The 23,706-nt window shown below is 45.7% G+C and overlaps 2 protein-coding genes across 18 annotated transcripts in view; one reads left to right on the plus strand and one right to left on the minus strand.

The window, feature by feature from the left end:
* Positions 1-3,334, plus strand: part of rasal2 (RAS protein activator like 2) — a 67,621-nt gene extending 64,287 nt beyond the window's left edge. For all 9 annotated transcript variants that reach the window (XM_079285149.1, XM_079285148.1, XM_079285151.1 and 6 more), the window contains one exon: positions 2,593-3,334. In XM_079285149.1, coding sequence (XP_079141275.1) covers positions 2,593-2,729 — 137 coding nt within the window. In that variant the 3' untranslated portion in view covers positions 2,730-3,334. The remainder of the gene's footprint in view (positions 1-2,592) is intronic.
* Positions 3,335-5,008: 1,674 nt separating this feature from the next.
* dlg1b (discs large MAGUK scaffold protein 1b) overlaps positions 5,009-23,706 on the minus strand; it is a 60,204-nt gene continuing 41,506 nt past the window's right edge. For 3 of the 9 annotated variants that reach the window (XM_079285163.1, XM_079285160.1, XM_079285167.1), the window contains 14 exons: positions 23,198-23,327; positions 22,741-22,900; positions 19,381-19,483; positions 19,171-19,285; positions 18,384-18,560; positions 18,021-18,087; positions 14,476-14,575; positions 11,855-11,896; positions 10,819-10,869; positions 10,110-10,211; positions 9,846-10,018; positions 9,192-9,301; positions 6,838-6,929; positions 5,009-6,714 (listed from right to left, as the gene is read on the minus strand). In XM_079285163.1, the coding sequence (XP_079141289.1) occupies positions 6,608-6,714; positions 6,838-6,929; positions 9,192-9,301; positions 9,846-10,018; positions 10,110-10,211; positions 10,819-10,869; positions 11,855-11,896; positions 14,476-14,575; positions 18,021-18,087; positions 18,384-18,560; positions 19,171-19,285; positions 19,381-19,483; positions 22,741-22,900; positions 23,198-23,327 (1,529 nt within the window). In that variant the 3' untranslated portion in view covers positions 5,009-6,607. Of the gene's footprint in view, positions 6,715-6,837; positions 6,930-9,191; positions 9,302-9,845; positions 10,019-10,109; positions 10,212-10,818; positions 10,870-11,854; positions 11,897-14,029; positions 14,064-14,475; positions 14,576-18,020; positions 18,088-18,383; positions 18,561-19,170; positions 19,286-19,380; positions 19,484-22,740; positions 22,901-23,197; positions 23,328-23,706 lie in introns of all 9 variants that reach the window. The other 6 variants (XM_079285161.1, XM_079285168.1, XM_079285164.1 and 3 more) reach the window with 5 other exon arrangements.

The following is a 23,706-nucleotide window of genomic DNA, read 5'->3' on the forward strand; positions in this document are numbered from 1 at the left end:
GTTAGCTCTGTTAGCTCTGTGAGCAATGTTAGCTCTGTTAGGTCTCTCTGCACTGTTAGCTCTGTTAGCACTGTCTGCACTGTCCACACTGTTAGCACTGTCCGCACTGTTTGCTCTGTTAGCTCTCTCTGCACTGTTAGCACTGTTAGCTATCTCTGCACTGTTAGCACTGTTAGCTCTCTCTGCACTGTTAGCACTGTTAGCTCTCTCTGCACTGTTAGCTCTGTTAGCACTGTTAGCTCTGTGAGCTCTGTTAGGAATGTTAGCTCTGTTAGGTCTCTCTGCACTGTTAGCTCTGTTAGCACTGTCCGCACTGTCCGCACTGTTAGCACTGTTAGCTCTGTTAGCTCTCTCTGCACTGTTAGCTCTGTTAGCTCTGTTAGCTCTCTCTGCACTGTCCGCACTGTTAGCTCTGTTAGCTCTCTCTGCACTGTTAGCAGTGTTAGCTCTGTTAGCTCTCTCTGCACTGTTAGCTCTGTTAGCTCTCTGCACTGTTAGCTCTGTTAGCTCTGTGAGCAATGTTAGCTCTGTTAGGTCTCTCTGCACTGTTAGCTCTGTTAGCACTGTCTGCACTGTCCGCACTGTTAGCACTGTCTGCACTGTCTGCACTGTCCGCACTGTTAGCACTGTTAGCTCTGTTAGCTCTCTCTGCACTGTTAGCACTGTTAGCTCTCTCTGCACTGTTAGCACTGTTAGCTCTGTTAGCGCTCTCTGCACTGTTAGCTCTGTTAGCTCTGTTAGCTCTCTCTGCACTGTTAGCTCTGTTAGCACTGTCTGCACTGTTCGCACTGTTAGCTCTGTTAGCTCTCTCGGCACTGTTAGCACTGTTAGCTCTCTCTGCACTGTTAGCACTGTTAGCTCTGTTAGTTCTCTCTGCACTGTTAGCTGTGTTTTGCACTGCTAGCCCCGTTAGCTGCTAGCCGAGACATGATGATAGAAATGCTCTGATTATTGTATTTAGCACCTTTATAATTCACTCTTAGTTACGCCGTTCATTTAAAGTCAATAATACTCACGAGGTCGTCATCTGGTCTCTGGATTCACACGGACTCGTCTGCTGTGTTTTGGTTTGTGGCGCTCTGAGCTGGTTTCATTTCTGTTTGGCTGCCCCCCCCCCCCCCCCCCCCCCGGGTCCTCTCAGGTCCTGATGGTCTCAGTTTCTGAGCAGGTGGATCAAAGATCAGAGGTTTGACTTCCTGCTGAAAAACTGCAGCAGAGCTTTGATCTCACATTCTCTTTCTTTCTCTCTTTCTCTTTCTTTCTCTCTCTCTTTCTCTCTTTCTCTTTCTTTCTTTCTTTCTTTTGGGCCGTTTATATGTTCTACATGTTCTGCTGTTCACCTCAAACGTTTTGCTGGATTTGTTTGTTTTATTTTCACCTTGAGAAGATCTAATGATGATCTAATGATGATCTAATGATGATCTAATGATGATCTAATGATCTAATGATGATCTAATGATCTAATGATGATCTAATGATCTAATGATGATCTAATGATCTAATGATGATCTAATGATCTAATGATGATCTAATGATGATCTAATGATGATCTAATGATGATCTAATGATGATCTAATGATCTAATGATGATCTAATGATGATCTAATGATCTAATGATGATCTAATGCTGATCTAATGAAGATCTAATGATCTAATGATGATCTCAATGTTTCTAACAATGTAATTCATGTTTAGTGAACGTTTACTGTCTGCACAGTTTAAATAACATGAAGTCCGTCTCTGACTTTATATCTTACAACACATTCAGGGATAACTTTGGTGAGTTTTAACGATGTTAAATCATGTAAATGATGCTTTAAACTCGTTCATTCATAAACACGTTTACTTCCTGTAAAGTAGTTTTTAATCCTCATTACAGTATATTCCATTCATTATCTTACTCTTTGCAAACTGATCAGCAAAGAAATCATTTTATTAATATATTAAATATCAACTTAGGTGACGATGAAATAATTACTTTACACTAATCTTTAACCTCTTTCATAATCCTTCACACACAGATGTAAGTTACCTGTAATGATGTATTTTACATCAATACAAATCATTGTTTCCATTAAATACCGTAAATATGAACGAGAATATAACTACTCTCCTGCAAATGTTTTAATTATTATTTATGTTAGTTTACACAGTGATGTAATAGTCATTAATGTCGTTAAAAATGTATTTTATGAGGATAAATGTAATAATGTGGCATTTTGGAAATGTGTTAAAAACATGAAAGTCCTTTAATTACAACATTTGATGCGTTTAATATATAATAATTAAGAAGTTTCAGGGATACTTTCAAACCCCTAAATATATTACAGCTTATTAATTTAGTCATTCATTAAGCTTGTAAAACGTGAATAAATCTGTATTAAAATCCCTCAAGCATCATTTATCTTTAAAAGGTTTGTTATTATGTTTAAAACTAAATCTTCTGAAATTAATTTGCTGATCAAAGCTTTTGAAATATTTTTTATCTTTTCAAAGTAAAGGTGTGATTTCGTGTTTCTAATGGATGATATCTGGCTGTCAGAGGTCAGGTGATTGTTTTGTGATCGATTGTTTCTTCTTCTATCCGATCAGGAGAAGCGCATCGACTCGCTGGACGCGGCGAACTCGCGGCTGATGGCGGCGCTGACGCAGGTGAAGGAGCGCTACAGCGCACCGAACCTCCGCAACGGCCTGTCACCCACCAACCCCACCAAACTGTCCATCACTGAGAACGGAGAGTTCAAGAACAGCAGCTGCTGATTGGCCGGCCGAAGCGAAAACAAGAGAGGCGGGGCTTAAACTCTTTAAAGCTGCAGCCCTGCAGACTTCAGAGAGAGAGAGTCTATAAATACGAGTGTAAATACTGAAGGTTTGATCTGTTGAGTGTACAGAGTGTGTGTGTGTACATAGAAGCACAGTGAGGAAGAAACAAACTAAAAACTCAAACGCACTCGAGTTTTCTAACAATGTTTTTTATTGTTTTTATTTGAATCTTCTGTTTGTTGTTGTCGAGGCCGAAGTTGATTCTTGTTAAGTTTTATTGTTTTGTTTACCTGACGAGTTCTTTTGTGTTTTTTTATTTATTCCTCCACGTTGTCTCCTTGTTGCTGATCTACTGAACTCACCTGTAGCATCAGGGTCACCTGTCTGCTGTCACACCTTGAGAATAAAAGCTGCCAGAGAGTCTGAGTCTGCTCTCATTTTGTCCTCTCCATGGAAACTATTGGTTGGATTACAGTTGAATTACTTTACATTGTTTTGCATTTGTGTTGATGAACAATGAATACCTCAGCTCCTTTCATAAACTTAATAATCCCACAAATTTAACGGTATAAAGTCAGGCATTATTTTATATATAATACACGTCATTCTCCCGTTGTCCACTAGGCCGCGGCCCATGATAGGGCATGATAGGGCATAGGTTATCAATTGAAGACACCAGAGATATCACTGTTATCCATGAGACGCTCAGTTACAATACAGCTTCCCACCACCAGGTGGCGGTAATGCGTCAGTCAGTTGTTTAACAAGCTGCAATAAGCAGAAGAAGACACTCAGCTAGCCGCTAGCCTGTAGCGAAAGTCATGGATAAGTTATTAAAAAGAAACAATGAAGACGACAGTGGTGCCATACCCCCCAAAAGTCTAAATGTGTGCGCAAGTACAACCCTGACTTTCTTAAGTACGGCTTTGTGAACGGAGGCAACGAGGCAGAGCCGAGGGCTCAGTGTGTGGAATGTGAGCTAATGCTATCAAACGAAGCTCTGAAGCCTTCAGAAATAAAGCGACACGTAGCGACGAAACATCCAACGCTCGTGGGAAAGTCTGTTGGGCTTCTTGTTGTGTATGCAGGTTTACATACACATGATAATAAATGTCTTTGTGATCATCACATTCTATCATCTCATTTATTGAACAAGGGTTTTGCCTGTTCAACACCGGCATCCTCGATCCCCTCCCCTTCCGTTCCTACGGCTTGTTTGCGCAAATACGTCACAAAACATGTCCGTGTTTGGTATCCCAGCATGCCCAAAATCCTCATCTTTGCAATGAAATCATCGATTTTCTTTCATTTCTTATAGTTTCTCCACAAAAGGAGCCCACACACACACTGTCCAATGTCGCCATAACCGCTGCAAGTCGTATCTTGCAGCATTTCGACGGAAAAAGACACATTACAGACCCGACAACGTGCTAGCGGATGTTACCATGGAGCTACTTCCTTCAGAAAACGCTAGTACTTATAGTACAAACCTTATCCTCCTCTTCCGTAAGCCGTCAAACCAACGTTTGCATAACTGAGCTATTCTCATTCTCGTTCGTGCGCTCGGTCGCAGCCATTAAGCACAGCAAGTCCGCTACCCACACACCATGTCTTCCACCATATATACATAGTTTTTGCAATTTGCAAAGGCTAAAAATAAAAGTAAAATAATATAAAATCACAATATAAAGGGAGAAACACCTTTAGTGTGTCAGAATATCATGTGGGTACCATGTGTCCATTTGGGTCTCCAAATGTCCTTTTAGAGCTCCGCCTGGATCTCTTCATGAAGAAACTCTGTAGAATGGTCATACTTTGTCCAATCTTCTTCAGATTTGAGGCAGTTGTTCACTGATAGTGTAGTTACAGCCCTATACTGTCCTTTACCTGTACAGATACAGCCACCGGCAGTTATTTATAGTGAAAGATACCTTTTTACTTTACGCGGACAAAAATCTTAAATTTTTACTGACTCCAAAGGCCCACTGCTCTGTTTCTGTATGACCTGCAGGTTGTCTGACACTTTTGATGCATATAGTCAGAGTGGGCCCCGGGACACTTTGTACTTGAAAAGTTGGGCCCGAGGTCAAAAAGGTTAAGAACCCCTGCACTAGAGGCATCACTGCCAATATAGCGATGATAAACGTCATTCTCTCGGGGTCCACTAGAGGCATCGCTACTGTATATACATGTTATTTTGAAGTAGAAGAAGAAGAAGAAGAGCACTTCCTGTTTTCTTGTTAAGTTTTTATTATGCTTAAAAAAGAAAATGAAAAGACAGAGGTGATCAACAAAAAAGAAAAAAATATATATTCATATTGAAATATCTTCATACCTTTCTATTCATATATGATTAACAAAGCAAAGAAAATAATTCCCGTAGTAGTAGTGCTTAAGTAAAGTTCAATATAGACTTTTATTATCACAAAATAGGCAGTTTACCGAGGGTTAAATATCTGTCAGAGTACAATAAGAACCTGCTGTTTGGGACACACCTGCAGACACCTGGAGGAGGCGGAGCTCCACAGACCATCACGTGATCACATGATGAAGATGATAAAATATCAGGTTTAAAATCAGCGTCGTTGCTGTGAAACATCTCAAGTCGTTCTGTCTTTATTTCAAATAAAGACAAATAAAAATAAAAGTTTGAATTATGAGAAACAACCTCATGAGTCGATTATACATTTGATCATATTTAATGTGTTAAAAATAAAGATCTGAGATTTATTTATAATTAAAAGATCTAAATTCCACAAAAGAGATCATACTTATAATAATTATAATTACAAAGTAGTTTTTTCTGAAGTATTCTTTAAATCATTGTTTATTTTGACAGCTTTCTTTTGTAATTTTGAAAATATATATTTTTCCAGCAATTTAACATTTGATTCGCAATACTCTTGAATTATTATATATATTTATATTGATTATCTTTCACAATTATTTTCTAACTATGAGATCAATACATTTTCTATCATTAAAATAAAATTATGAATTTCTTGTGATTATGAGTTTTTCAAATTATCGTTTGTTTTCCAGTAATTTAGCATTTTCTCACATCAAATCATATTTTTGAGTTTTATTGACAATAATTTCCTCAGAGTTGTGATTTTCTTTTGTTTATTTATATATTTATATTGATTCCTGTTAATATAATAATATAATTATGAGCTCATGTGTTGTTTTGTTATTTAAAAAGTGATTTAATATTTTATTCAAAGTAAAATAAAAAGCTGAAATATCCTTTGAAGGAAACGTTTCCAGAGTGAACTCTGTGACCTTTGACCTCATCAGACGGGGACAGAAGAAATGTGTCACAATGTTCAGCAGAATAAAATCACACTCGATGAAGTGAAGAGAGATTCTTCATCACCGCTTTAAAACCCTCCACAGCCCCCTCGCGGAGGAGGAAGAAGAAAGAAGAGGAGGGGGGAGAAAGAGGAGAAGAAGAGAAAACGATGAAGTTGAGAGCAGAAGAAGAAGAGCGGTGAGGTCAGAGGCTGAAGGGGCTGATGGGAAATAAACGGCTTATTAACAGAATGCTGAAGCTCAAACGTGCAAAGTTCTTTTCTGTCTCTGCTTCCTTCAGACGGAAACAGAAAGATGAATCCTTCTCTCTCCTCCTCTTCTTCTCTCCTCCTCCTCCCTTAAACATTAAGGAGCTGTACCGTGTTGCGTGTGATGTCATCGTACTTCCTGTGTGCGTGACTCTGCTGGTCAGGAAACCCAACAATGAGTCTTATTCAGGCCCAAAACAACAAGAAACTATAAAATAAAACTCTCCGGTCGGTCGGTGTGTCAGGACGAGTATCCTTTCAAAATAAAAGCAGAGTTTTGATCCTCATAACTTCTCCTTGGACTGAACCCAGATGAACGGACCCGACTGCTCCTCGATGATCTGCTTCACCTGGTCGTAGATCTCCTCCAGAGTGTCGCCCTGAACGATGGCTGGAAGGCAGGAAGCAGAGTCAGCATTATTGGGACCGTTGTCATCGTTGAATAAAGACGAGCTCGTGAAATCTGCGTTTCCTTGTAATGATGAGAAACAGAAAGGGGGCGGAGCCAGCTCACCTGTGAAATGCTCCGTGAACTCCTGCTCCAGCTTCGTGGCTCGGTCCAAGGTTCTCCTGCCCTGCTCCTCCGTAAGACGCTTGTTCATCTCCCTGAAGGAGAAACAACGTCACACAGAGCTCACTGAGGATGAGGAGCAGGATGAGGAGGAGGGGGAGGAGCAGGATAAGGAGGAGGGGGAGGAGCAGGAGGAGGAGGAGTGGGAGGAGGAGCAGGAGGAGGGGGAGGAGCAGGATGAGGAGGAGGGGGAGGAGCAGGAGGAGGAGGAGGGGGAGGAGCAGGAGGAGGGGGAGGAGCAGGATGAGGAGGAGGGGGAGGAGCAGGAGGAGGGGGAGGAGCAGGAGGAGGAGGAGGGGGAGGAGGAGGAGCAGGATGAGGAGGAGGGGGAGGAGCAGGAGGAGGGGGAGGAGCAGGAGGAGGAGCGGCAGGAGGAGCAGGAGGAGGAGGGGGAGGAGCAGGAGGAGCGGGAGGAGGGGGAGGGGCAGGATGAGGAGGAGGGGGAGGAGCAGGAGCAGGGGGAGGAGCAGGAGCAGGAGGAGGGGGAGGAGCAGGAGCAGGAGGAGGGGGAGGAGCAGGAGCAGGAGGAGGGGGAGGAGCATGAGGAGGAGGAGGAGCAGGAGGAGGAGGGGGAGGAGTGGGAGGAGGAGGGGGAGGAGCAGGATGAGGAGGAGTGGGAGGAGGAGCAGGAGGGAGGGGGGGGGAGGAGCAGGATGAGGAGGAGGGGGAGGAGCAGGAGGAGGAGGAGGGGGAGGAGCAGGAGGAGGGGGAGGAGCAGGAGGAGGGGGAGGAGCAGGAGGAGGAGGAGGGGGAGGAGGAGCAGGAGGAGGGGGAGGAGCAGGATGAGGAGGAGGAGCAGGAGGAGGAGGAGGAGCAGGAGGAGGGGGAGGAGCAGGAGGGGGAGGAGCAGGAGGAGGGGGAGGAGCAGGATGAGGAGGAGGGGGAGGAGCAGGATGAGGGGGAGGAGGAGGAGGAGGGGGAGGAGCAGGAGGAGGAGCGGCAGGAGGAGCAGGAGGAGGAGGGGGAGGAGCAGGAGGAGCGGGAGGAGGGGGAGGGGCAGGATGAGGAGGAGGGGGAGGAGCAGGAGCAGGAGGAGGGGGAGGAGCAGGAGCAGGAGGAGGGGGAGGAGCATGAGGAGGAGGAGGAGCAGGAGGAGGAGGGGGAGGAGTGGGAGGAGGAGGGGGAGGAGCAGGATGAGGAGGAGTGGGAGGAGGAGCAGGAGGAGGGGGAGGAGCAGGATGAGGAGGAGGGGGAGGAGCAGGAGGAGGAGGAGGGGGAGGAGCAGGAGGAGGGGGAGGAGCAGGAGGAGGGGGAGGAGCAGGAGGAGGGGGAGGAGCAGGAGGAGGAGGAGGGGGAGGAGCAGGAGGAGGGGGAGGAGCAGGAGGAGGGGGAGGAGCAGGAGGAGGAGCGGCAGGAGGAGCAGGAGGAGGAGGGGGAGGAGCAGGAGGAGCGGGAGGAGGGGGAGGGGCAGGATGAGGAGGAGGGGGAGGAGCAGGAGCAGGAGGAGGGGGAGGAGCAGGAGGAGGGGGAGGAGCATGAGGAGGAGGAGGAGCAGGAGGAGGAGGGGGAGGAGTGGGAGGAGGAGGGGGAGGAGCAGGATGAGGAGGAGTGGGAGGAGGAGCAGGAGGAGGGGGAGGAGCAGGATGAGGAGGAGGGGGAGGAGCAGGAGGAGGAGGAGGGGGAGGAGCAGGAGGAGGGGGAGGAGCAGGAGGAGGGGGAGGAGCAGGAGGAGGAGGAGGGGGAGGAGGAGCAGGAGGAGGGGGAGGAGCAGGAGGAGGAGGAGGAGCAGGAGGAGCAGGAGGAGGAGGAGGAGGGGGAGGAGCAGGAGGAGCAGGAGGAGGGGGAGGAGCAGGATGAGGAGGAGGGGGAGGAGCAGGAGGAGGGGGAGGAGGAGGAGCAGGAGGAGGAGGAGGATGAGGAGCAGGGGGAGGAGCAGGAGGAGGAGCAGGAGGAGGAGGAGGAGGAGGGGGAGGAGCAGGAGGAGGAGCGGCAGGAGGAGGAGCAGGAGGAGGAGCAGGAGGAGGAGGAGCAGGAGGAGGAGCAGGAGGAAGAGGGGTAGGAGCAGGAGGAGGAGCGGCAGGAGGAGCAGGAGGAGCAGGGGGAGCGGCAGGAGGAGCAGGAGGAGGAGGGGGAGGAGCAGGAGGAGCAGGAGGAGGAGGAGGGGGGAGGAGCAGGAGCAGGAGGAGGGGGAGGAGCAGGAGGAGGAGCAGGAGGAGGAGGAGGAGGAGGGGGAGGAGCAGGAGGAGGAGCGGCAGGAGGAGGAGCAGGAGGAGGAGCAGGAGGAGGAGGGGGAGGAGCAGGAGGAGGAGGGGGAGCAAAGAACTAAAACAATCATCTCTTGTGGAGGTGAGACTCACATGATGTTCTCTACAGATTTGGGTTTGATGAAGACGGCGATGGGATGAAGCTGAGTCAGCTGGAGTCTCTTGATGGCGTTCCCCGACACGTCCAGGATACAGTGTTTACCCTGAAAACCACAGAAGAAGAAGGAAACACTTCCATCAGCATCCAGTGTTTCTGTGATGAATCACACAAAACAAACTGTAATTTGCTGAAAACAAATGTAAACATCAACGTTTGACTGAAGCTCATTTATAAAAAATAAGGTTAATATATAAACACACGTGAGCTCATAATACAGATCAAGATCAGAAGATACGAGCGTGAAAAGATAAACATGGTGATTGCCTCTTCCTGCTCTGTGATTTTATTCATGTTATGTTTGTTTGTTATTATTTTATTGTTTCAATTGTGCAAAATAAATAAAATAAAATAAACTATGTGGTGTCTGGATCACAGGTATCTGGATCACAGGTATCTGGATCACAGGTATCTGGATCACAGGTATCTGGATCACAGGTATCTGGATCACAGGTATCTGGATCACAGGTATCTGGATCACAGGTATCTGGATCACAGGTATCTGGATCACAGGTATCTGGATCACAGGTATCTGGATCACAGGTATCTGGATCACAGGTATCTGGATCACGGGGTGTCTGATTCGGTACCTTCTCGGCCACCTCTCGGACCGACTGCACGCTGGTCCCGTACAGGTGGTTGTTGTACTGCCCCGCCTCGATGAACTTGTGGTCCTGGATGTCCTTCTCCATCTGCTCTCTGGACACCACGAAGTGATAGTCTCTGGCGTCCACCTCGTAGTCCCGCTTGGGCCGGGTCGTATCTGAGGAAGAGGAGGAAGAGGAGGAAGAGGTTCACCTGAACACGTCCCGCTAGGAGTCGACGGGTTCTCGGTCTTATCTACGAGGACTTACGAGGAACGCAGGAGCCGAATTTGTCGGGGAACTCTGAGATGAGGTCGTCGTTGATCCGGTCCTTCATGGGGCCGAGGACGATGACGGGACGGGTGTAGCTCACTGTCGGAGAGGACGGAGACAGGAAGTGATCAGAGACTTCCTTTTTGAACTCTACATCTACGTGATTAAAGCTGGAATCTGAATACAATAAAAAATGATGAATCTGATCGATGGAGGACGACGTCATTGACGACGTCGTCAAACATGAAGAAAAAAGACCAGAATAAAGTATAAACGTCTTCATACAAGTTCAAAGATTACATCTGATGTGAAATTAAAAAATTAAAAAAATTTAATGACAAAACGATTATCTGGTGAAAAAAAGACATTTTAACTCAAACGCAAATAAACGTCTTTGTTCAAGGACTCAATCTAAAACATCTGCAAAAAAACTTTAAAAATAATTTTTGGATGAATTTTAAAAATGTTCCGTTTTCTGTGTTTTCTGATTGCAAAACGACTAAAGATCATGTCATGTGACTCATTTGTATCTTTGGACATAATTCAGTTAAAACTTTGAATCTGAATGCATGAAGTAGTTTTGTTGTTTTTACTTTGTGAACACGAACATCTCGTCAAACAAACAACAAATCGTCTTCAGAATAACAATAATAATAATAATAATAACAGCAATAATGAGGTGAGTTCAGGTGGTTCTGTCTCCTACCTTCCTGCTGAGCGACGGGTTCGTAGGAAAGAACCAACTCCTCCTGCCCACCTGACAACAAAGAGAGAGAACGTTAGGAGAGGAGGAGGAACAGGAGGGAGAGGGGGAGGAGGAAGAGGAGCAATGACTCAATCTGTGACATCATCGCTGTGTTTCTAAACAAAAACACTGATCTCATCTGAATATTCAGATTCATTTCTGCTGATTTTCACTGAATAAAAAGCTGACGGCGACGGGTTGAAAATAAAGGTGTGTTCAGGAGCCTTTTACAGAATCAGGACAAAGGAGCTGCGTTTGAAAGTAACCACAATAATATTTACTTTTTGCTGTACTACATCTCAGAGATGAAAACATGTGTCTACCGTTTTACAGATAAAAAATAAAAACAAGTCACAAAAGTCCTAAAGTCACAAGTTTTAAAGGTGCAGTGTGTACGAGTTGGCGCCATCTAGAGGTGAGATTGCAGATTGCAGAACTGAAACTTCTCCCGTTTATTAAGCGCGGAGGAAAACCACGAAACCAAAAAACGTGAACGTCTCTCTCTGGAGTCAGTGTTTGGTTTGTCCCTTCTGGGCCTCTGTAGAAACATGGCGGACTCTGTATGTTTATGTACAAAAATACAAATACTCTCATTTTCAGGTGACTATACACCTACTTAGTATTATATTCCATTTCTTGTACACACTGTTCCTTTAAGGACAAAAACAAATCCCCTCATCTGGTGACCAATGAAGTATGAAAGGTGTTGATAACGTTGTTTGTCATAATAATCAGAGTTATGGTTACGTTTGAAGAAGACGTTGGTCTTTAAAGACATGTTACGTGTTTAGTGTTAACAACACAAAGGATTACTGGTGAGTGAAGGACTTTCATTAGTAACGACTAGTTAATACTCTAAAGTCACTCTTTGAGTTCGACATGCCGAGTCCGGAGCGTCAGTGCAGACGCTCGTGATGTCATGCGGTTATCGGCCAATCGGCGGCTCGTGCTCGTTACGTTTAGCGGTTAGCTTGTTAGCGTTGACGGTCACACTTACGGTAGCTACTTTCACTATCGCTGGCGTTAGAAGTCACGTGTTCTGCAATCACAACAAAACACAGGACACGCCGGGGGGGGGGGGGGGTCAGAGTTTACCCATAATGCTTTGCACCCAGAGCCACTCACTGGAGGTGTTGAGCAGCAGAACAATCACAGAATAAACCTTCAAAGAGCAGCGATGACGTCCCGCTGTGTGGAGCCCAACGCCGGCATCACTCACGGTGAATTGAAACATTTCAACGAGCACATTGAACGTTCGTTAAAATACAAACCAGAAGAAACATCTGAACCTTTGTAATTCATCTCAATTCACGCTTTAAAACCAAAACATTGAGCGTAAAACAAAGACAAAAATGATGATTGTGGAGATAAATATTAATAATAATCACCCAGAAATGATCCCTACAATGTAAAAGAAACAACAAAAGCTTCTGCTGCTCGGTGAAACAAAGGTCCAACCAGTAGATTGTCTTAAGAAGTAAAACGTATTAGCAACAGATTTTGGTAAAAATGTAATTGTGAACAATCTGCTCATTATTTCTGTCACAGTTATGGTTTGTATTTAGTTTGTTTCCTGTTTTATTTTGAAGTTCTCTGGCTCTTGTGTCCCGTGTTCACGTCTCTAATAAGTCCAGAGCGTCGATGAGTGTAATCATTTATATCAACTCACGACATGTTTTTATCCATAAATCCATCTCAACACACAAAGAGAGGAAGCACAGCACCATGAGCTACATCTACACAACCACCAGAACACAGAAATACACTTCTGTCTCCAGGGAGACGACTTCAGATGTTCTCTATAGATCTATCTATAGATCTATAGATAGATCTTCAGATGTTCTCTATAGATCTATAGATCTATAGCTCTATAGATCTATAGAACGTGTGAGTGTTGACACACAGAGTGAAGACATGGAGCTCAACGGGCTGGAGGGTCCTCGACACGCGATGGTGAGGAAGAGCAAGGGAGGGAGGGAGGGAAGGAGGGAGGGAGGAAGGGAGGGAAAGGAGGAAGGAAGGAAGGGAGGGAAGGAGGAAGGAAGGAAGGGAGGGAGGAAGGGAAGGAGGGAAGGAGGGAGGGAGGGAGGAAGGAAGGGGGGAAGGAGGGAGGGAGGGAGGGAGGGAGGGAAGAAGGGAGGGAGGAAGGGAAGGAAGGAGGGAAGGAGGGAGGGAGGGAGGAAGGAAGGAAGGAGGGAGGGAAGGAGGGAGGGAGGGAGGAAGGAAGGAAGGGGGGAAGGAAGGAGGGAGGGAAGGAGGGAGGGAGGGAGGGAGGGAGGGGAGGAAAGGGAGGAAGGGAGGGAGGAAGGGAGGGAGGAAGGGAGCGAGGGAGCGAGGGAGGAAGGTCTGAGACCTCGTGGCCACCAGGAACCAACTTCAGCTCCTTCACCTTGGTCAGTCCTGGTCATTTGGTTTTTCGGGTAAATATATTCTGAGCTTTCTGAACATTTGGGGCGTTTGTTCTGCATTCTTGTGCCGTCGGCGTATTCAGAAAACTGACTTCCAGAAAGTTGACGTGAACGCTCGTCAAGGTGGAACAACGACTCGTAAAGTCGGCAGAAAATGACTTAATATTACGCAGAACAATAACGGACAAAAGAAAATGTTTGTCGGCTCGGAGCAACAAAATACAAGAGAAAATGTTTCATTACATTCTTAATTACTGGGAGCTTCACTTTACTCTAAGTCTCTTTTGCTCCTTTTTGTTTCCTTATTGCCTTTTTTTTTTTACTCTATTTTGAAATGAGCGCACAAAGTATAACTGCTGTGAACTTTCTGCTGAACCCTTTATGAATAATAGTGAGATCTGGAGTCTAATGACACCTTAAAGAGGTTAAATGAGACGACGTCTTAGACGATGCATGGATGACGTGATGATACATTACTGATCTTAATAACATCACTGTTATTATTCAGTCTTATGTTATGTATTCTGTTTCTTTATCTTAAATTATCAAGTGTGTTTTATTGTCCTTGTTTTTATTTAAATGACAAGATGGAAAGTCAAAATGTGGATATTAAGTCAACATTATGGTTCTCTATCCATTTGTTTCTGTTTTGTTGTATTTGTTTGTCTTTCTTTGTGAGGATCGGCTGAAGATGGATCCTGGTGGAGAACCAGGAGGCTGATGGGACATTTCTTTGGGGGGGGGGGGGGGGGACACACACTTACTGTGGCCTTTGGACAGCACGTCGTCACTGTTGTCCTGAGGTCAGCAGAGCCGCGTGAACAACGAGGAGAAAACAACAACAACAACAACAACAACAAGTTACAGCGTTACAGCGACAGACAGAGAGAGCAGAGGAAACACAGCCGGTCGGCAGGGCTGCGGGGCGGACGTTTTTGGAGGAGGAGGAGGAGGAGGAGGAGGAGGAGGAGGAGGAGCAGTTGTTTTGACCAAATATTCTGCCTTCATGGCAGAAATGTTTCCAGTAACAGGCTCCGCCTCCCTGAACCAAAGGAGCACCTTTCACTGATTCAGGTGCGTTCCTGTTAGCCACGCCCCCATTGCCGTGACAACCGGTGCATTTAGCAGCAGCAGCACCAGCTGACCTCTCTACCTGCCGTCTCTCAGACAGACCACGCCCCCCCCGACGACGTCGCTCTGGGATACTTACGGTCGACGTCGCTGGTCTCCTGCTCGCTCGCCTCTTTGCTCTTGTAGAACGGAAACTTTCGGGAAAAGAGGTTCTTTTTACGCTTGTCATTGAGAGACTGCTGAGGAGGAAGAGGAGGAGGAGGAGGAGGAGGGGTGATGGAGTAAAAAAAGAGGAAGAGGAGGAGGAAGGGGGAGGAGTCTGATGTCGGTTCGAAACAGAATGAGACGCTTTTTTTGTCCGAGTCTGACTAAATAAAAAATAAAAGCTGAAACTCATCAAACAAACAGAGACTCTGAACATGTAGAAACTAAACGTGACGTAAACAACCTCGACTCAGCCTCCAAAACATGACGAACTCAACGCTTCCTCCGTGTTCACTGGTTGTCTCGATAAATATACGTTTATATCATATATACGTATATATTTATCTACGTATATATTTATCTACGTATATATTTATCTACGTGTCTCACAACACTGTTTTTATTCACTCATTAATTCCAGTTGTTTCTACTTTGGTATTTTGATCCCTCCTCTCTTGCCGTAGTTGGTTCCTTTTCACTTTTCTAGTTTGGAGCCCTTTGAGGGTCAAAGTCTGTAAGTATTTATGTATATATGCATTTGTATATCTCTGTGTATCTGCTGTTTTAGTACATCTGTGCTGTAGTAGTAGATGCTAATCCCGATTAGCATTTCTCCCTGAAATCAGTGTAAAAGTTAGCTTACACAGGCTAGCCTCCAGTAAACGTCAACGCACCTTTCTTTCATGAAAGCTACAAGTTTTATTCTTTAATGTTTCCACAGTTTTACAAAAGACAAGAAAGATTTGAACTAAATACGCTGAAATCTACTACGGATTCCTACTGTTAGCTATGTGCTAAGCTAACCTGTACAAAAGAGCAGAATAGCACCTGTGAATGAAACTCAACACTTCCTGGCCAGATGTTTCACATTAAAAGCCTTGCAGCACTGTAGAGGGCATAATTCCGCCTCATGGAAGGCTTTTACTTTGAAACATCTGCAGGAAGTAGAACAAACTTGAATGAATTATCGAATGAGAACAGTGTTGTTGTTAACAGTGTGTTTTTCAGCTGTGGTTTGACTTCATTTACTGTATTTTGACATTTTTCACGTGTTTAAGTATAATTTTGTATATATTTTAAATATGTCTGCCATTCTGTGAAGCTTTTATTCACAGCAGGTTACAATACCAGATGTAACTGGTTTAAAAAATGAATCTTCCCATTAAAACCAGTCCAAACTGGTCCTTCACAAACATGTCGTATCATCTGCATAGAGACTGACCTAGAAGTCCTGGTTGGTCCGGGTCAGTGTTTCAGAGGCTGAGATTAACGGGGTGACAGTGAAGGCAGCAGATGAGTGACATGCAGACGACGTGCAGAGAGGAAACGTTATGCTGGCCTCAGATCTGCTGCTAGGACTCGTTCACGTGATCTTTAAAAGCCTCAGTAAACGTCTTGATGTGACGATTACAATCACACCTGTTAAACATCAGCTCAGAAGTATGGATCGAAATGAACGGACTACAAAGTCATTCAAAGCAGGTTTTTGATAATAATGACAACATTCTGAATACTCAAGAGATGAGGTCAACTACGGAGGCAGAGAAGTGTCAAACTAATGCAAAGGATGCCGAAAATAAGAAAGAACGGATGCTAATTTAACTTTTGTTTTTAATTCCTTTGTAATTGCTGCTCGTTTAAGTAACCTTTATTATAATTATGATCATTCTTGTTATTATAATCAACCACAATATCCTAAAGTCAAACAGAAAATTAAGATTTTCTACTAAACGTGATGTTTGTCGTCACGCGATCAGCAAATGTTTTACTAAACGAATTATAACTTCTCATGATTCTTTTATTTCAATAAGAATTCATCAAGTTCAGGGTAAACAGTTTCGAGGATGTTTCCACAACATCTTTAAAATGTGAAGTCAAGACTGCAGCGACTGGAGGTTCATTTGAGTTACGACTTTGTTCTGTAACCAGTGTAGCATTAGCATGGTGGCTTTAGCATGCTAGCAAGCTAACTAGCAGCTAATATAATCAGCAGGAAGCCATTAGATCACATGCTTCAATGTTATCCAGCAGGGGGGGGGATGAAGGAGGAGGAAGAGGAAGGAGAGGAAGGAGAGGAGGAAGGTTTCTGTGAGCAGCAGACGGTCAATGTCAAGCGTTCCTCTCTGTATGAGGACGGGGGGGGGGGGGGGTGGGGGGGGGTCATGCATGTTGTTTTATCTCCTCAGTCCAGGTGTGTTAGGGGGCAGAGCCGAGGGGGGAGGGGGCGTGGCCTTCTGTCAAACGCGCGTTAAAGCAACACACGGTTTAATAAACGGGGGGGGGGGGGGGGGGCTGAGATGTTGGAGTGTGAAGAAGAAGAAAAGCGTCTTGAGATCAACGACATGCTGTTAAAGTGTCTTTAAACATGAGCTCGTTAGTGTGAGTTCATCTTCATACGGCTCAGTACATGCACCATGAGTCTCACACACACACACACACACACACACACACACGCAGGAGACCAACACGTCAGATCAGATTCAGACTTCACACGTTTCCACTCCCATCACACCTCGTTGTTCCTTTCACGCTCAGACGCTCGTGTGAAGAGTCGAGTCTTCACACGAGCGTCTGACTGTCAGGAGGCTCGTTTCTGTCCACAGGATTCTACGAGCGTTTTGGAAACGCCAAAAATGTAGAAAACTCTTCCACGTTTGGCAGAAAGGTTTGTGTGTTGATGAAATCAAACTGGAAACTTGATTTAGTGAATAAATGATGACTTTGATGAAGCATCATGTGACTCAGGAAACCTTCCTCTTTCAACTACGTCATCTTCTTCTTCAGTGGTGTCGATCACGTCGCGGTAGTGGATGGAACGAGTTTACTCGTTTACAGTTTGGGATCGACGTGGATGTAAACCTGTGCAGAGACATGCGTCTGTTCTCAAGTATATTTGATCTGCTCGTTGTTTTAATTCAGTTCATATGAACTCAACTCTCTTCATTAAAACAAAAGCCCTCGGAGCGTTTTCACTTCCTAGCGAGGCTTTTATTGTGAAACATCTGCACCCACAGTGACTGAACTCTTTGAATGGTTAATCCAGAACAGACTCGTCTTTATGAAGCGTATTTATTACTTTAAAGTGATGAAAAGGTACATTATGCTTCGTTGTTGTGCACATTATATATATTTATATATTGGGCTGACTTCCACTGCCTACCAAAATAAGACAAACCCTAAACGACTCCATGTGGTCTCTTAGATAGAGAATGGAAGATACCTGACTGGAGTACTACTGAAGTACTGATACTTGTACATTGATATTAGAGGTATTAAAGCAGCTAAACATGCTACTTTCATCCACGTCGCTATGAACACCGGCAGACACGAATGCTGACAGAAGCCGAATCAGTGAAAGGAATAACTCACGCAAGGCATCATGGGAGTAGAAACACCACAGACACCACTAAACATGTGTACTAATACATCTAGCAGTACTGCTGCTGCTACCGAAGAAGAAGAAGAAGCAGCAGCACTCACCCCTCTGTCTCGAGCCTTAGCGTTGAACTTCACCGTCTTTAATCTCGCTCGCTCCTTCTTCTCCACCCTGAGGTCAAAGGTCAGAGACACTTCTGTCACTTTCAGGCAATAAACGGCTTTTATTACGTTTCCTTCAACTTCAGCTGAAGTGTTGGATGTCTCATGAATAAAACGGTTTAAATGAACAAATAACAACACAACTGCATCAGCTTTAACTTGCGCTCATTCACATCCTACAGAGACGGAGCGCTGCAGACACCGGCACGTGTTGAGCAGCTGATATTCATCACTGATTCTGCTTTCACTGTGATTATTATTCTGACATCTCCAGTGTGTGTGTGTGTGTGTGTGTGTGAGGCTGACCGTCTCTTGCTGGGGATCACCCCCACCTCCTCCAGCTCCCCCTGAGTCGTCAGCTGTCTGGCCTGCCACCACTCGTCGTCCGAGGCGTTGACCACGTGCAGGATGTCCCCGAACTTAAAGTTGAGCCCCTGACTGGGCAGCCCGGAGTCTCTGGTCTTATCGTAGTCGAACAGAGCTCTGCAGAGACACGGCCGAGGTCCTTAAAGGTACTTTACAGAAACAGTGAAAGATATACAAACGTACAAGCGTACACGCGTACAAACGTACAAGCGTACAAGCGTACAAGCGTACAAACGTACCAGCGTACAAGCGTACAAGCGTACAAGCGTACACACATACAAATATACAAACACACAAAAATACAAATATACAAACATGACATCACTAGCATTACAGGTTCCATTACAGATTCAAATTCATTAAATATTGATGAATTAAAATACAATGTAATTAATTACATACAAGATTTTTGTAAAAACATTATGAATTAATTCAAGTTATTAATTAAAATGAACACATTTTAGCCTAATAATTAAAAATGAACGTAAATATAATTAAATACAAATAAATATGTTCAAATTCATAGTTTTAACATTTTCCATTAAAGTGTTTTAACGCTGCTCGTTTGGCAAAATTAAAAAGCAATATTTTCATTAATTCACAGATTATGATAAAGACATGAAAGGAATCATGTTTCAATGTGAGAAAGACATAAATAAGATCAAAAGAAAGGTGGCATCCTCCATACGTCCCGGGGTGTTGAACCGGCGAGTCGACGGCGTCTCACCTGACGTACAGAGACCTCTTCTGACTCGTCCGCAAAGACCCGGATCCAGAACTGATGCTGCTGTTCATCATCTGCTCTCTCAGGTCGTGGATCTTCGCCTCAAACCGACTGTACTCTGCACAGAAAGAGGAAGCGTTCCAGCACATGCAGGAAGTACACCGTCCTACAAGTGTGTGAGTGGACATGTGACTGTAGGTTGGTGTGTCTCACCCTCCGGCCTGTAGTGGGCGACGATGGTCACCGTCTGCCCGGCGTTCTTCAGGGCGGCGGCCGCCTGTTCGTGGGTGGCGTTACGGAGGTCCACCCCGTTCACCTGGAGCCAGACGACAGCGTTACACAAATATTACAACGTATCTCTGAATATCAGACATGTTTCAAGTTTATACAAGTGTTACCAAAGTTGGATAAATCCCCTCCTGCTTCTCCTCGCTCCCCTCCCCCCTCCTCCCCTCCTCTCTCCCCTCCCCCCCTCTCCCCTCCTCTCCTCTCTCCCCTCCTCCTCTCCTCTCCCCCCTCCTCCTCTCCCCTCCTCCCTCTCCTCTCCCCCCTCCTCCTCTCCTCTCCCCTCCTCCTTTTACTGAAGCTTTATAATGCGTTCAAGGACCGTCGGAAAGATGAATGTCAGAGTTGTTACAGATTCTGGTGTTTGTGTGAATGTGTGTGTGTGTTGAGTGTGTGTGTGTGAATGTGTTGAGTGTGTGTGTCAATGTGTGTGTGTGTTGAGTGTGTGTGGAGAGTGTGTGTGTGTGTGTGTGTGTTGAGTGTGTGCGTGAATGTGTTGAGTGTGTGTTGAGTGTGTGTGTGTTTGAATGTGTTGAGTGTGTGTGTGTGTGTTGAGTGTGTGTGTGTTGTGTGTGTGTTGAGTGTGTGTGTGTTGAGTGTGTGTGTGTGTTGAGTGTGTGTGGAGTGTGTGTGTGTGCGTGTGTGTGTTGAGTGTGTTGTGTGTGTGTGTGTTGAGTGTGTGCGTGTGTGTGTTGTGTGTGTGTTGAGTGTGTGCGTGTGTGTGTTGAGTGTGTGTTGAGTGTGTGTGTGTGTTTGAATGTGTTGAGTGTGTGTGTGTGTGTGTGTGTGTTGAGTGTGTGTGGAGTGTGTGTGTGTGTGGAGTGTGTGTGTGTTGTGTGTGTGTGTGTTGAGTGTGTGCGTGTGTGTGTTGAGTGTGTTGTGTGTGTGTGTGTTGAGTGTGTGTGTGTGTTTGAATGTGTTGAGTGGGTGTGTGTTGAGTGTGTGTGTGTGTGTGTTGAGTGTGTGTGGAGTGTGTGTGTGTGTGTGTTGAGTGTGTGCGTGTTGAGTGTGTTGTGTGTGTGTGTGTGAGTGAATGTGTTGAGTGTGTGTGTTGAGTGTGTGTTGAGTGTGTGTGTGTGTTTGAATGTGTTGAGTGTGTGTGTGTGTTTGAATGCGTTGAGTGTGTGTGTGTGTGTGTTGAGTGTGTGTGTGTGTGTTGAGTGTGTGTGGAGTGTGTGTGTGTGGAGTGTGTGTGTGTGTGTGTTGAGTGTGTGTGTTGAGTGTGTGTGTTGAGTGTGTGCGTGTGTGTGTTGAGTGTGTGTGTTGAGTGTGTGCGTGTGTTGAGTGTGTGTGTGCGGAGTGTGTGTGTTGAGTGTGTGTGTGTGTGTTGAGTGTGTGCGTGTGTGTGTTGAGTGTGTCTGTTGAGTGTGTGTTGAGTGTGTGTTGAGTGTGTGTTGAGTGTGTGTTGTGTGTGTGTGTGTTTGAATGTGTTGAGTGTGTGTGTTGAGTGTGTGTGTGTGTGTTGAGTGTGTGTGTGTGTGTTGAGTGTGTGTGGAGTGTGTGTGTGTGTTGAGTGTGTGTGTTGAGTGTGTGTGTTGAGTGTGTGTGTGTGTTGAGTGTGTGTGTTGAGTGTGTGCGTGTGTGTGTTGAGTGTGTGGAGTGTGTGTGTTGAGTGTGTGTGTTGAGTGTGTGTGTGTGTGTGTGTTGAGTGTGTGTGTGTTGAGTGTGTGTGTTGAGTGTGTGTGTTGAGTGTGTGTGTGTTGAGTGTGTGTGTGTTGAGTGTGTGTTGAGTGTGTGTTGAGTGTGTGTGTTGAGTGTGTGTGTGTTGAGTGTGTGTGTTGAGTGTGTGCGTGTGTGTGTTGAGTGTGTGCGTGTTGTGTGTTGAGTGTGTGTGTTGAGTGTGTGTGTTGAGTGTGTGTGTTGAGTGTGTGTGTTGAGTGTGTGTGTTGAGTGTGTGTGTTGAGTGTGTGTGTGTGCGTGTGTGTGTTGAGTGTGTGAGTGAGTGTGTGAGTGTGTGTGTTGAGTGTGTGCGTGTTGAGTGTGTGCGTGTGTGTGTTGAGTGTGTGTGTGTGTTTGAATGTGTTGAGTGTGTGTGTGTGTTTGAATGCGTTGAGTGTGTGTGTGTGTGTGTTGAGTGTGTGTGTGTGTGTGTGTGTTGAGTGTGTGTGGAGTGTGTGTGTGTGGAGTGTGTGTGTGTGTGGAGTGTGTGTGTGTGTGTGTTGAGTGTGTGTGTTGAGTGTGTGCGTGTGTGTGTTGAGTGTGTGTGTTGAGTGTGTGCGTGTGTTGAGTGTGTGTGTGCGGAGTGTGTGTGTTGAGTGTGTGTGTGTGTGTGTTGAGTGTGTGCGTGTGTGTGTTGAGTGTGTCTGTTGAGTGTGTGTTGAGTGTGTGTTGAGTGTGTGTTGAGTGTGTGTTGAGTGTGTGTGTGTGTTTGAATGTGTTGAGTGTGTGTGTGTGTGTGTTGAGTGTGTGTGTGTGTGTTGAGTGTGTGTGTGTGTGTTGAGTGTGTGTGGAGTGTGTGTGTGTGTTGAGTGTGTGTGTTGAGTGTGTGTGTGTGTGTTGAGTGTGTGTGTTGAGTGTGTGCATGTGTGTGTTGAGTGTGTGTGTGTGTGGAGTGTGTGTGTTGAGTGTGTGTGTTGAGTGTGTGTGTGTGTGTGTGTTGAGTGTGTGTGTGTTGAGTGTGTGTGTTGAGTGTGTGTGTTGAGTGTGTGTGTGTTGAGTGTGTGTGTGTTGAGTGTGTGTTGAGTGTGTGTTGAGTGTGTGTGTTGAGTGTGTGTGTGTTGAGTGTGTGTGTTGCGTGTGCGTGTTGAGTGTGTTGAGTGTGTGCGTGTTGAGTGTGTGTGTTGAGTGTGTGTGTTGAGTGTGTGTGTTGAGTGTGTGTGTTGAGTGTGTGTGTTGAGTGTGTGTGTGTGCGTGTGTGTGTTGAGTGTGTGAGTGAGTGTGTGAGTGTGTGTGTTGAGTGTGTGTGTTGAGTGTGTGTGTGCGTGTTGAGTGTGTGCGTGTTGAGTGTGTGCGTGTGTGTGTTGAGTGTGTGTGTTGAGTGTGTGTGTTGAGTGTGTGTGTTGAGTGTGTGTGTGTGCGTGTGTGTGTTGAGTGAGTGTGTGTGTGCGTGTGTGTGTTGAGTGTGTGCGTGTTGAGTGTGTGCGTGTGTGTGTTGAGTGTGTGTGTTGAGTGTGTGTGTTGAGTGTGTGTGTTGAGTGTGTGTGTGTGCGTGTGTGTGTTGAGTGAGTGTGTGAGTGTGTGTGTGTTGAGTGAGTGTGTGAGTGTGTGTGTTGAGTGTGTGTGTTGAGTGTGTGAGTGAGTGTGTGTGTTGAGTGTGTGTGTTGAGTGTGTGTGTGTGTGTGCACGTACAGAGACCAGCCTGTCTCCTTTCCTCAGCTCTCCACAGAGGTCTGCTGGTCCTCCAGCGAGGATGAAGGAGATGAAGATGCCCTCTCCGTCCTCTCCGCCCACGATGTTGAAGCCCAGTCCGGTCGCTCCTCTGTGCAGCACCACCTTCCTGGGCTCCCTGCTGGACCACACAGCTGTCAATCATCCTGTCATGTGACCTCACACAATTAAATGTCCTAAACAAATCAAGATTATTATTATTAGACGACACGTCACGTGTCACACCATCATCGTGGGAGAACGTCTCCTGCTGCAGCTCAATCTAATAATTAGTACGAAGACGTTTACAGAGCGAGCGATGGTGGCGTTGTGTGTAACTGCAGGTAAATAAAATATCCCCCAAAGAAATAAAACATCTGAAAGTATGAGTAAATGTTTTAGTAAAATAGGTTTTTCGGGGTTTTGTTTCCGTGCTCACCGGGTGACGTCGTCGTCTCCCAGCATGCTCTTGGGGGTCGGCGAGAAGCGTCCCGAGGAAGCCGGCGGGGGGGGGGGCTGACCCAGGAAGTTGGGGGGGCTGATATGGTTCTCCATGTGCTGAGAGTACGCTGAAACAAGAGACACAAAATAAAAGGTTACGCAACCAGAGATGCAGATTTCTCACTGAAATAAAAACATAAAATAAAAATGAGTTTGATGAGCTGAAGACTTTAAAACAGAGAATCTGTGAGTGAGCGATGTTCACGTCCTCCCTCACAACACTCACTGTGAGCTGCAGAGTCCTTCATCCATCTGGTCCTTCACCTGCTCAGACCCTCACCTGCCCTCACCTGTCGGGCTCCTGTTACCGTCTGATTGGACGAGACCAGGAGCCCTCGAGAGGGGTCGTAAACTAAAACTAGGGAGTGAGAAACTCGAGCTGTTTGAGCTCTCTGTGGAAACCCACGACTTGGAGGGATCATGGGAAGGTTCTTTAAAATACCTTGG

Source organism: Melanostigma gelatinosum, assembly GCF_949748355.1.
Source record: "Melanostigma gelatinosum genome assembly, chromosome: 15".
NCBI lineage: Eukaryota > Metazoa > Chordata > Actinopteri > Perciformes > Zoarcidae > Melanostigma > Melanostigma gelatinosum.